Source organism: Setaria viridis, chromosome 8, assembly GCF_005286985.2.
Source record: "Setaria viridis chromosome 8, Setaria_viridis_v4.0, whole genome shotgun sequence".
NCBI lineage: Eukaryota > Viridiplantae > Streptophyta > Magnoliopsida > Poales > Poaceae > Setaria > Setaria viridis.
In genome coordinates, this window is record NC_048270.2 from 40,587,400 (window position 1) to 40,599,690 (window position 12,291).

The following is a 12,291-nucleotide window of genomic DNA, read 5'->3' on the forward strand; positions in this document are numbered from 1 at the left end:
CTTGTGCAGGAGGATCATGTTTGTCATCATTCCCGACGTGGACTTCTTGTTCGCGACATGAACTTATTGTAGGTGATCTGGACATTCGCGGTGTAAAATTATCTTTTCACTTTATAGACTAATGCATTCTCCATGCATAATCATTTGTTCTCTACGCAGACTAAATTGGCCAACAATGTGCACATATTTATTCAATTAGAAGACACTAGTAGAGAACTCTCCTTCCATGCGCCCCCTTCTATCTCGGTTTAAAGTTGGCCCAGGACAAAAGGGGACGCGTCACGGTAGGTTGGAATGGGACGGAGTTTTACTCCCGGTTGATATTTGCAACCGGGACTAAATAAAGGTGACCCTTTAGTCCCAGTTGTAACAGCTATCCAGCCACCGACGGCGCCACCCTGTTGTCATGGTTGGAATAACCAACCGGGAGTAAACGTTTACTCCCGGTTGGTAGGGACAAAAGGGTAGCGCTTTGTCCTGGTTGGAAGCTCCAACCGGTTTACTCCCGGTTTGTAATTCTAATTGGGATAAAAGGGTGGTGCTTTTATCCCGGTTGGAGGCTTCAACCGGGAGTAAACTTCCAACCGGGACAAAAGATGTTCCTTTTTATCCTGGTTGGAATTTAAATTAGGATAAAAGCTCATCCCCCCATAAAATCTAAGATAGAGGCCTTTCTTCCTCTTCCAGCCCGAGCCAGTCCACTCCACAAAGACGCTTCCCGAAGCAAGCCTAGGGGAGGTGCTGCCCGAATATTTTTCCTCACTTCCATGGAGATTTCACTCATCCAAAGTTTTGTGAAGGTTAGCTACTTCATCCTCCGTTTATTTATTGTTGTTTTGCTTTGTTTTATATTTTCGAGAGGGAGAAGAATGAGTTTGCTTGCTAGAAAGAGGGAGAATGAAGAGGATTTGTATTTATACATGTTTTTGAGCTAGGATGTAATGGATAGTTTGATTGTTATATATGATTAGTATGAGTTAAAACAACTTGATGTGTAGAATGGAGATGGATAGTATAGTTGCTAAAATGTGAAGTAGAAAATGGAGAGGATTTTGAGGTAGAATGTGAGGGAGAATCGAGAGTAAATGTGAGGTAGAATGGAGAGGATTTTAATACAATGGCAACTGCAAGCTACCCGGTCCCTCCAGTGTTTTTTTAGCATATTTAGACCTCTCCTTCAAGAATCTCTGTGGTACTATTCCTAACTTCCTGGCAAATTTCGGAAGCACACAAGCTGCTGTCAACAATAAACTTCGGATGCATGCAGTCCTTTAATTTTCATTCTCCTGGCTGCTAGTGATTGATTACAGTGTATTTCCTATTCATGATTTGATTGATTTATTGAGCCATTTTAACCTATCATGCAGAATTGCTGCTCGAAGGGGACGCTCCACCCTTCTGCATGCATGTCGTGCCCATGCCGCCAGCTGCTCGCTCGTCCTCGCAGCGATTTGAGCGTATAGTCAGCTGAAAAGATTCTTTATGGTGGAACCTGATTTATTCAGTTATAAACGACGTGTCCATTGATAGTTTTGTAAAAAGAAAATAGGTGAGTGCCTTGGTGTGCCCATGCTGCCGGCTGCTCGCTCGTCCTCGCACCACTGTTCGGTCATCCTCGTGTCGTCCTTATCCACTACTCTTAGTCCACGACGACTTCCACGTCCTCATCCTTCCCCAAGCTTAGAAATTGATTGTCCATCGGGCTGCCTCAATAATTAATATTCCGATGCATGTTAGGTCTATACATGTAGGCAAAGACGAGTAATCATGAGTGTTTTGAGAGAGGAGATGTTGCTGAGCCATTCTGGCAGTGCTGATATGCTGCGACAATATTTCAACTCGAGTGACTGAAGGGAGGAGAGTTGTTGTATGCTCTCCGGCAAGCTCATCAGATTTGAACAGAACGAGAAATTCAACTTCCGGAGGGCAGGGAAGTGGTGAAACAGCCTGAAACTCTAGTGCTGGCTTGTCGTGCTGATAGTCAAGCTGGTGGTGTGGTTGGAGTAGAGTTGCAGCGATGGCTGCTGGTTTGTACCACCTCCAGTGAAGATATAACATGGTCGATTTCTGATATTATGAACTGACGACATTTGGGTGGGCATGGTTTCAACCTCAACTTTGGACATTCAAATACCCCGAGTACATCTAGCATAGGGAACATGAACTCCTCCACGCCATCTTTGCCAGGGCACGTTGTATTTGTAACACCCAAAAATTACAACTTTGCATTTTATTAAAATTTGCTAGAAACAATTTGCTTGTTTAAGGCATGTAAGGTCATTTTTGCATTTTTCTAGACATCCAAGCATTTTTCTAATTTAATAATGAAATATAGGATTTTATTGGGCATTCATTCTGTTGCATATCTCTTTGTTGAATGCTTGAAGAAGGATTTGTGTTTCACCTTGGGTTGCTGTATTGAATTTTCTGTCAGTCAGCTTCCTGCTCTTGGGTGTTTCAGTTTCAGAGTTCAATCAGTTAATTATCTGTTCTCTAGTTCTTCAGTTGCAGTTCTGTAGCTTTTTGGTTGTCAGTCGCCAGATGTTCCTATCAAGCTTTTTCAGTCTTGTGGCCTGGTTTTGTGGTTGTGTACTGCTTTTGGGTTGTTAAGTTTTTTTTTATTTTTCTGTCAGTTGGCTGGTTGTCCTGTTTTTTCCGAAGTTCAGAGTCTGGGGCATTCAGTTTCAGTCTCCGATTGATTTCTGGCTTTCCGTCAGTTCCTGTTTCTGCTTCGGAAACAGCAGCTCCTTTCTGGCCCGACGCTGTGCCCTGCTCGTGGCCCAGCACCTTTCCGCAGCAGCAGGCCAACTAGCTTGCCTCGGCCCAGTTCGAAGGCAACGGCCCAGCTCGTGACCAGGTTCCTCTCGCTCGCAGCTCTCCTCCTGCCGCAGACAAGCAGGGCCCGCAGTCATCTTCCTCGCAGCGTTTTCTTCCGCTCGCATGCAAAATCGCTCGCGTTCCTCCAGCGCCGCTTCTCTGAATCGGACTCAAGCCCGGACCGTGTGCGTGCCGCGCCCGCGTCCGACTCGATGCGGACCCACTCGCCAGGGCTGGTACAAAAGGCCGCCGCCACTTCCTTTTTCCCCAAAACCGCAAGCTTTTTCGCATCTACAGCTTCCTTGCGCCGCCACCCGAAGCATCTGCCGCCACGCTCGAGCTCCTCTGTGCGCGCTGCCGTCACCCCTTCGTCGTCCTCACCTCCACCAGAAGCTCCGCGGGAAGGTGAAGACCCGGCTACACATCGCCCGTGCATCCCTGCGTTTTGCGTTTTGTTTTATTTTATTTGTTTTCCTTGCCGCAAGTTCTTGCCAGAGCCTATGCCGTCGCCAAGTCCTCACCGTCGGCATCCCAAATGAGTTCATTGCTCTCGTTTCTATTTGCTGGTCTAATCCTCGCTCAAATCTGCACCCAGTCGCGCGTTCCCGGGCGATTCCGGCGAACTGCCGTTTTCCGCCGCCGCTCGCCGTCGCTGACGTCAGCGCAGCAGCTGCCGGCCGCCGGATCGCCATCCGACGGTCCACATCAATTCAGCCGAGTCAGCAGCCGCGCTTTTGCACTTTAACCCCTGCAGTTTCTGCGTTTTGCGTTGATATCCTCCCGCAGCTCAAAACTATTTAAAACCAGATCCTTGTAATCTCAATTTTTCTCGCAGTTATGCCCCTGCATCTTGTTTTAAGCATATCTTTTGCTTTATAGCTTCGTTTTTAACGTTCTTTATATCCGTGTGTTCGTTTTAATGCGTAGAATAGATTTTCAAACATGTTTTCTCTTTTTAATTATGATTGGTGTACTGTTTTCTTATGTATTGTATTTGTTTGCTTGTATGTGCTCGTGTGACGCGTGTAGACGTTCAGCAGTTCAAGGGATTTGGAGATCAAGCTTTCGAGGAGTACGAACAGCAAGAGCAAGGCCAAGAAGGCAAGTCGTACCCTTGATCACTACTTTTTAGTCCTATACACTTTTACTTTCTCGTACTCAACAACCATGCTATGCACATGTTAAGATTCAATTGATGGGTCCCAAATAAGGTTCGACTAGATTTAATTTACTTTTGCCTTAACCAACCAGGTTTACTTTTATGTTGGGTAGCTTATGCTTAGAGCTTACTTGGGATATGGTGGTTTAACTGAATTCAACATTTAATCTTGCTTTACTTCTGTTGTACCTTCCGTTAATACAATATCACAAATGTTTAATCGGAACATGGAGAACCACCCGGGAAAACAGTGTTACCACAAGACTAAATGGCTCTGGTCTTGGCTGAATAATTAGAAACCTTAGTCTGGGGTAATCTTACTCGTGATGAGGCAAGAGGGGGGACTGAGTTGTTGCATTAGCAGCCTATGATAGGTTGTGCACGCCAGACACCGAAACCTTAGCGGGTTACCACCGATTAATGAATCTTTGTAAAGGCCTCGTAGCGTCCCTATGCAATCACACCTCGGAAGTGTAGTATGGTGCCTTGCAAACACCGCATGGTTGGGTCCAAAGTTCTTTTGAACTTTTACGTGACTTGTGGGTAAAGATGTACAACCTCTGCAGAGTGTAAAACTGATCGATCAGCCGTGCTCACGGTTAAGAGCGGCTGGACCCTCACATGATAATATTATCGGAAGATAGATTTAAATTGTTGTCATTTTATGCATATGTTGTTGACTTTATTTATGCTCATGTTTAATTTCGGGTGGTATAAACTTATATTTAGCTAATTGCTAATAAAATTTGACCAACTTAATTAAAAGCTAATGCTAATTACACCTTAGCCATACCTTGATTGGCCTTACACTACACTATTCCTCACGACTTGTGGAGTACCAACCATAAGTGTACTCACCCTTGCAAAACCGCTGTTCAGACCAAGCTAATTTGGAGGAGTATCTCACGACTTTGAGGAGTTCTAGGCGTACAGTTCTTCAGTCAGCTGCCTGTGGTGTCGTCATCGTCTTTGGAGTTCCACTGCGTAATAATTAGGCTTATGTCTTATTGAGACTTTTGGTCATGTAATAATGTTTAATACTCCCTTTATTCGTTTTAGCACTGTCTTTGTTATTCACTATTATCATACATGTGTGTAACTTGATCCTGGTGCACATATATTGAAAGCACTCGGTTTTGTCCTTAAAATCAGGTGTGACAGTATTTCACTCCTCCAATCCTTGCATAAAAACCACTGTGAACTTTGCCAATTAGGGGAACGCTCCTTTTCCACCACAGATACCCCTTTCAATTTTTGTAACGTTGGGTAAATTCCAGAGAAGCAGGCTCTCCAGGTACGGCAATTGTCCAAGTGGTGGTAGGTTGCTACATGTCGGCAGATCCACCAATTTAATACAAGTAAGATAAGGGAGATGATGAAAAATTGCCATGAGCCAGTCAGGAAAGCTTGGACTACTATAACCTTCTAGACTCAAGTCCTTCAGGATCATTGGTGGCACTAGTTGTCCCAACAAATCCTTGTCCTCCAGATGTCGATCAGCATCCAAGGTCCATACCAGTTTCAAAGTCAAAAGATTATGTTTGGTTAACAGGTGAAGTCTCTGTGCTTCCTCTAGAAGTGTTTTTTTCTTTGCTTCTCCCAAAACTCACCTCAACTTGCATAAAATGAGTTTCTTGATAAAACCAAACCTCGTGTCCCATTCCTTGACTATCCTTTCATTTTATATAATTTCAATGCTAAGTACCAACCATAAGTGTACTCAACCTTGATTTCATTATACAAGTTAGACATTCTAGTTCTAAATTTATTCTGACCGTGGAGTGGTGAAAAAATATTTTTCCATAAATTTATGCATCTTTTATTATTTTGATGCTAATCTGTGATGAGGATTATATCAGCTACTGATCCAGAGGGAGGTCCCCACAACCAACTGGTACTAAATGAGCACTTTAGTACGAGTTATGTGGCTTGATACTAAAGGGTCCCCTTTAGTACAAGTTGTCCAACCAGGTTTGAGACTGGTACTAAAGGTGGATTCCCCAGTAGTGTGTGGTGCATCACACCCCCTACTCTTGCTATAAACTGGGAGAGATACTACCTTTCATACCCAGTTGTAGAACTGCGAGTAATACCCCCAAGGTATTGATTCCTCGTATGCACTACCGGTTCACATTCCTGAACGAGGAGTGATGTCCATTTATATAGTAGTGTGATTTAAAAGGAAAAATATAGATTCCATTAGTTAGTGATGTGGCCTAACGTTGTTGCTTATTGCGTTTTGTTTTCAAGAATACAGGAAAGACATTTGTGCGGGGGAGTACCATTTCATGTATACATATATCTTTCCATGGCGTGTATTATATATGGTTTTGCTCTTGGAAGTTCTTGTGTCGATACGGTCGCACGGTCTCCTCATCATCGTTCACTGAAGAAAGTGTATATAAACGTACTCATTCTCTATATTCGACGACCTAGTACCGTGGACCTCCCAAGTCTTTGCCTGATAATTAAGCACGTGATCAAGTTGGCTTTACAAACTCTCGTTTTAGGAGAGCTTAATACACAAGTTTTATTATTGTCCGTACACGTCTTGTTCGATGTGCAAAAAGTCCTGCCGAACGGTGCTTTTAGTGCAAATTTAATTAAATAGATGCCAATTGCCACGTTCAAGGATAAAAATCGAGTGGTCATGGCCACCCCCTGCAGCTTGTCTTCGCCAAGTGGGGTGGAAAGAAATCGAGTGCTCATGTGCACGAGTCACCATCACATGCCCTACTGGAAAGATAAGTATGCTTACCACACAATACTAGCTAGTATACTACACAAGCATGCATGTGTGATGTCAGCATGCCGTCTCTGGATGATGCAACCAAATTAATGTATATATGTCCGGTAATTAACGTTGTGTTTAAATTTTTTCGGTGCCGGCAAAACAAGGCGTCTCCAAAAGGTATGTCTTTTAGTCACCGTGTCACTGTAACATTAATCAGTTTAACATTCAAATGAGTGAAGGGCATCTTAGCATGGTAATTTCATGCTTACTTGGCACTTTTGGCAACGTGCAAGAGTGTTTTTGGTCTTCGATTCCGGAGCCATACTAGCGCACGCGATCCGTGGGCCTCGCAATTCTATGCATATATTAAGTAAGGTACAGGCACAGTTGCTTTTCAAAAAGCAACTGCTCTGCAAATAATCGTTGATGACTTCACCAAGTCAACGTCTTCGTCTTAGCCGGGCGCTCATTCCACTAGCAAGGTACTAAGCACTCATCTCTAGTCCAAAACTCAAGTATCCTTGCTGCTATCAGTGATCCCTGCTTGTTTGCTCTCTCTTTTTGACCTTTTCCAAGTCCAAATGCTCCACATGCTTTGTCTGAAAGAGGGCACTGCTTGGAATGTGGACTTATTGTATGGACATGTTGCCTCAGCCATTCCACTAAACAATGATTTTTATGAAAAACACCAAAAGGTGTGAGTTTTCGTGTTAAGTCTAAAATGAACCTTCGCATAGTCCCAGGTCTGGTCAGCACAGATTGACGACTGTGAGGGTCGGAGACCCTATTGATATATTTGCTTCGTGCGAACTTTCCTGGGGTAATATCCACGAGGCGGATGATAGTAACCCTATTTGGATCCTAGTATATCTGTGGATGGACCTTGATATATAGCTAGTAAACACTAGTAGGGTCAGCAAAGCAATACAATTAATGCTCATGTGTTATGATTCCTTCTACTACTTGTTTAAGACTCCATGACACTGAAGATAATTTTAGGATGTTCATTCCATATATACCCACTTGCCACACTTTAGCACAACCTGTATGACCTTTAACCTAATCATGCGACAGAATGATCACTTTATAGCACCAAACTGAAATTTGATACATTGACCTCACAGAAGTCGTCGTCTAATCCTGAGGCTGAATCGACTTAACCTTTAAATACCACCCCATCAGTACTGGTTCAATATGGTATTATATTTGCAGTTTGATTAATGGCACATATAGTATTACGTCTTGGAATGATTGATGGACATACGGATAGTTTTGTATGTATAAGGTTGTTGAAGTGATAAAAATATTAAGTCATCGTGCATATACAACGGTCGGTAAAGACATCTCGAACGCCAAAATCATCAATATTTTGTGTGTGTGTGTGTATAGTACTTTATTACATCTTTGTAATATCATCAGATTAAATCTAGCTTTGTCCATATAGTCTCCAAAAGGCATGTCTAGTCATGGTCACTCTAACGAAACTACCTGCACGGTGAAGTCTTCAAGCCCTGAGTCGCTACGAGAGCCTCCGATCAGTGAGCCTCGCAAGTCTATACCCAAATCATGCATGCGATAGATCGAATGCCACTATAGGTAGCACTTTATGTAACCAAACTGAATTTGATACCTTGATCTATGGTTAGTTTACACCTAATCACAAGGTTAAGTACCACCTATACCTAGGTTCATTGCATTTTTCCACGAGCAAGTACAGCGTTAACAAATTGAGCGTTTTGGAATCAATGCTCCACGCATCTCTTCAAGTTGAAGGGTGGCTTCAACTTGTGCCATGAGCAAGTTTATTTAATTAACTAAGTTGAAAGACTTTAATCTTTAGCTATGTTGTTGCTGCAGAGCTACTGATCGAGCTAGCTAGCTCCCTTAACATCATTAAGAGCTCTGGCTAAGTGTGCATCAACCACCACCGGATGTGGTTCGACAGAGTCCCCGCCCCCGGATCAACCACCACGCACCAAGCTATGCTTTTTCTTGAGCTCTATATATACGACCTCAGGGCTCTCCGGGACTCCAAACTGTGTACTCTCTTCACTAGAGTGAGGTAGAGAACTAGGCTCGCCCACTCCACCGCCATGGTTTTGGCACCGAGTCCCCAACCAAGCGACGATTCGCCCATGCGGCATTGTGCCGACGATAATACAGATGTTGTGGAAGCTTTTGTGTACCTGGCCGTTGTGGCCATGTTCCTCTTGCATATACTTGGTCCGTTACGCCGGCCGTTGAGCCACGGCCTCCTCCATCATATCGTGATGGGAGTCTACACTCTCTCCTACCCTTTGGTGGGCTACACCATTGGGCGGATGCAGTCTTCCGATATCTACTACATGGACTTCACCGTGTGGGCTGTGTTCCTGCTTCTGCTCCTCAGCAGCACGGACAGCCTCACGGCTTGCCGCCTCAACGACATCAACAGCTGGAAGAGCATCTACGTCAAACAACTCTTTAAAGGTGTCTTGCTGGTGTATATCATTATATTGTTTGCCTTTGACTTCGAGCAGCAGGACGATGCGCACTACCTGTGGTACCCGCTCTCGGCCATCCTGTTTGTTATCATCCTCAAGTCATATGTGATGATAGCATCCATGAGGATGGTGAGCAAGTCCTACCTCGGCAAGAACATGAGGGTGATCACCGAATACATGCGGTATAAGGTGGTGCCCTTCGATCCAGTGACCATGGAAGGCTGCCGGTACATGGTCGCTGGAGAGAAACACTGCATCAACCGGCGTGGACGCACACCATGGTACGAGCAGGAAGACTTGAAGGTTACCACCGTGGACCAGATCTGGCAGTGCAAGGGGAATCTGCTCACCGATGATCGGGGTAATGCGCTCAAGGACTTGTGCCTCTCTATGGCACTCTCAAAGATGCTCAACCGAAGGTTTGATGGGTTCAAGCTCTCTAAGGCAGAGCTTCAGAAAACCCATGACTTCGTCTTCAAAGGCCTTCTCGCCGGGGACGAGCCACATCTGCGGGCCTTCAGGGTTATTGAGGAGGAGCTTGTTTTTGTCCATGACATGTATTACACAAGGTACTCTTACCTTTACCAAAAGGGTAAATACCTGGCTCTCTGTCTGCCTGTCATCATGATTGCCCTATGCTCGTGGCTCACAGTAGCCTGCCTGGACGTCAAGTATCAGGACGACCGTTATCGCAGTAATCATGGCAAGCGCAGTCTGATGTCTGAAACCATAGTCATAATGGTTGTCTTGGCATTCCTGGAGGTATACCAGCTGTACCTGTACATAGCCTCAGGTTGGTTTAAGGTGGCACTGATACGGAGCTACGTCGCCGCACCTTATTTCCAAACAAGCTGTTTCTCCGAGATGATCATACGTCTTCTCTTGATGTTGAAGGCGTTTCGCCCATGGAAGGGCAGACTTGGGCAGTACTGTTTCCTGGAAAATCTTGGCCGCAGAAGTAAGCTTATGAGTTGTCTCCATTATGGTACACTGGGCTTGCTGGACAAGGCCATGAAGGGAAGCAAGAATTCAGTGAAGCTGTCCGAAGATGTGAAGAAAGCCATCATTGATTCCCTACTAGCAAGCAATGGAGTCCTGACGAACGGCGTAACATCGCTGCAAAAGAATGGCGTCCATGGCCTCTCATGGGCATGTGATGCTAATGCTACCGTCGGAGCGGTGACTCGCACCATTCTTGTCTGGCACATTGCTACAACACTGAGTGAGCACCAGCTGGATAAACAAGGCAAAAAAGCAAAGGCGGTTAGAACAGCCTCCACTTTATCGAAGTACTGCATGCATCTGCTTGCTTTCGCACCTGACCTCTTACCTGACCACCACTCTATATCGGAAGCCATACTTGATCAGTCAATTGATAAAGAAGGCGACCAATGGCAGCGACTAGGCGGGCTACTCGAAGGGGCCAATGATTTGGAGAGCAGGTGTAAGAAACTATTGAAGATTAGCACCAATGACGGTAATGACGATGAAGCTCCGCTTCTTGCAAAGGGCGCTCAGCTTGCAAGGCAGATTGAAGGCATACAAGACTCGAAATTGCGGTGGAAGGTCCTCTCTGATTTCTGGGCGGAGATGATGCTGTATATCTCACCGTCTGATGATGCCCGGGTGCACCTGGAAGTTCTTCCAAAAGGAGGGGAGTTCATCACGCACATTTGGGCGCTGCTCACGCATGCCGGTGTGCTGAAGCGAGGCCCTACAGAGCCAAAGCATGTTGTGTGACCTCTGCAACAAGTGCACACGTAGCAGTCCTTATATATATCTAGTGCTTGTAACATTCCATGTTGGGTCTGTATCTGTATCCATGTCGTGTGTCTGTATCTCTTTTCATGTGGTGTCTGTTGTCGGATTTTGGTCAGGGTCGGAGTATGTAATTACCGCAAGTTTGCTTAAGAAGAGTGTGACACCCGACCCAATTTGGTTGGCCCAGTGTGGCCCATGAGTACAGGTGCGCATGTTTAGTACCACATTGCTAGTTTATCAAGGGTGGAGCCAACTTATAAGCCTTCGTCAACCAGCCATAGCACCTTTAGGTTAACCCTTTTACATGAAGCGAGGACGAAAGTGTAAACAGAGTACTATGTATACGCGTGCCCGCCCCTCAGAAGGGATGGGCGGTGCGGCTTTGGAGGATGGGGTGTTACAAAGAGTGCATGTTCAGGTTGTTGGACGTGCGTGCGTCTTAGGTGGTCATTACTATAGTCATTACGATTGCTAGTATTATGTTGCAAAAATATAGGGAAAGAATTACTATAGTCATTACAACCGAAACTAAAGCCCCCTCTTTAGTCCCGGTTATCATCAATACCAACCAGGACTAAAGCTCCACCCCATTTTAGCCTAATGTGGCGCCTCCCCCTTAGTCACGAGCAAACTTTAAACCGGGATAAAAGGGGGCGCATGGAAGGTGAGTCCTTTACTAGTGGACGCCAATTGCCACCTTTTTTCATAGTGAAAAACTTGCTGTCTCGGGCAGCTATCTACTAGTGCACACCCGTGATATGAGGTGGAAACACAAAGAACAACACACAATTGTCCCCCGATGCAGCTTTCTTCCCCAAATGGACTGGAAAAGGTCACAATAGCTATGCAACACTAGTAAGGTCAGCAAAGCATCTGAGTGCTCGTGTGTTATAATTCCATCTAGAACTTGTTTATGATTCCATGTCTGAAGGGAATTTTAGCATGTTCCTTTCGTACCCACTTGCAACTTTAGCACAACTTGCAAGACCTTGAGCCTATGCATCATGTGATAGAATGATCACTTTATAACCAAACTGAAATTTGATACATTGACCTCACAGAAGTCTACACCTAATCCTGAGACTGAATGGACTTAATCTTTAATTAACTACCTCTTTACACCTTTGTTCACTGTGCCATGGGCCAGTACTTCACTACTACAAAACTAAACATCAGAAACAATTAACTCATCACCCACAATTAATGTTGCCAGGTCAAGCACCAGGTCGTGCATAGTGTACGCCATATGATCTCCCGAAGTCTGAAAATCACGAGATTTGTCAAGATCTCATGATATCATATGTGGAGGCTGCGTAAAAAATTGAGAAGGTTTCACA

The 12,291-nt window shown here is 44.8% G+C and overlaps 1 protein-coding gene and 1 long non-coding RNA gene across 2 annotated transcripts; both read left to right on the forward strand.

Moving 5' to 3' along the window:
• The first annotated feature begins 662 nt into the window (after positions 1-662).
• On the forward strand, positions 663-5,167 carry LOC117833992 (uncharacterized). Its single transcript, XR_004635642.2, has 4 exons — positions 663-800; positions 1,368-3,222; positions 3,847-3,918; positions 4,856-5,167. It is a non-coding gene; the product is annotated as an uncharacterized lncRNA (long non-coding RNA).
• A 3,678-nt stretch (positions 5,168-8,845) lies between these two features.
• On the forward strand, positions 8,846-10,933 carry LOC117834683 (uncharacterized). The gene has a single exon (XM_034714212.1). The coding sequence runs from the start codon at positions 8,846-8,848 to the stop codon at positions 10,931-10,933; it is 2,088 nt and encodes a 695-aa protein (XP_034570103.1).
• The last annotated feature ends 1,358 nt before the right edge of the window (positions 10,934-12,291 follow it).

What these genes read in the sequence shown, in the direction of transcription:
- LOC117834683 (XM_034714212.1), top strand. Translation starts at nt 8,846, where the DNA reads ATGCGGCATTGTGCCGACGATAATACAGATGTTGTGGAAGCTTTTGTG.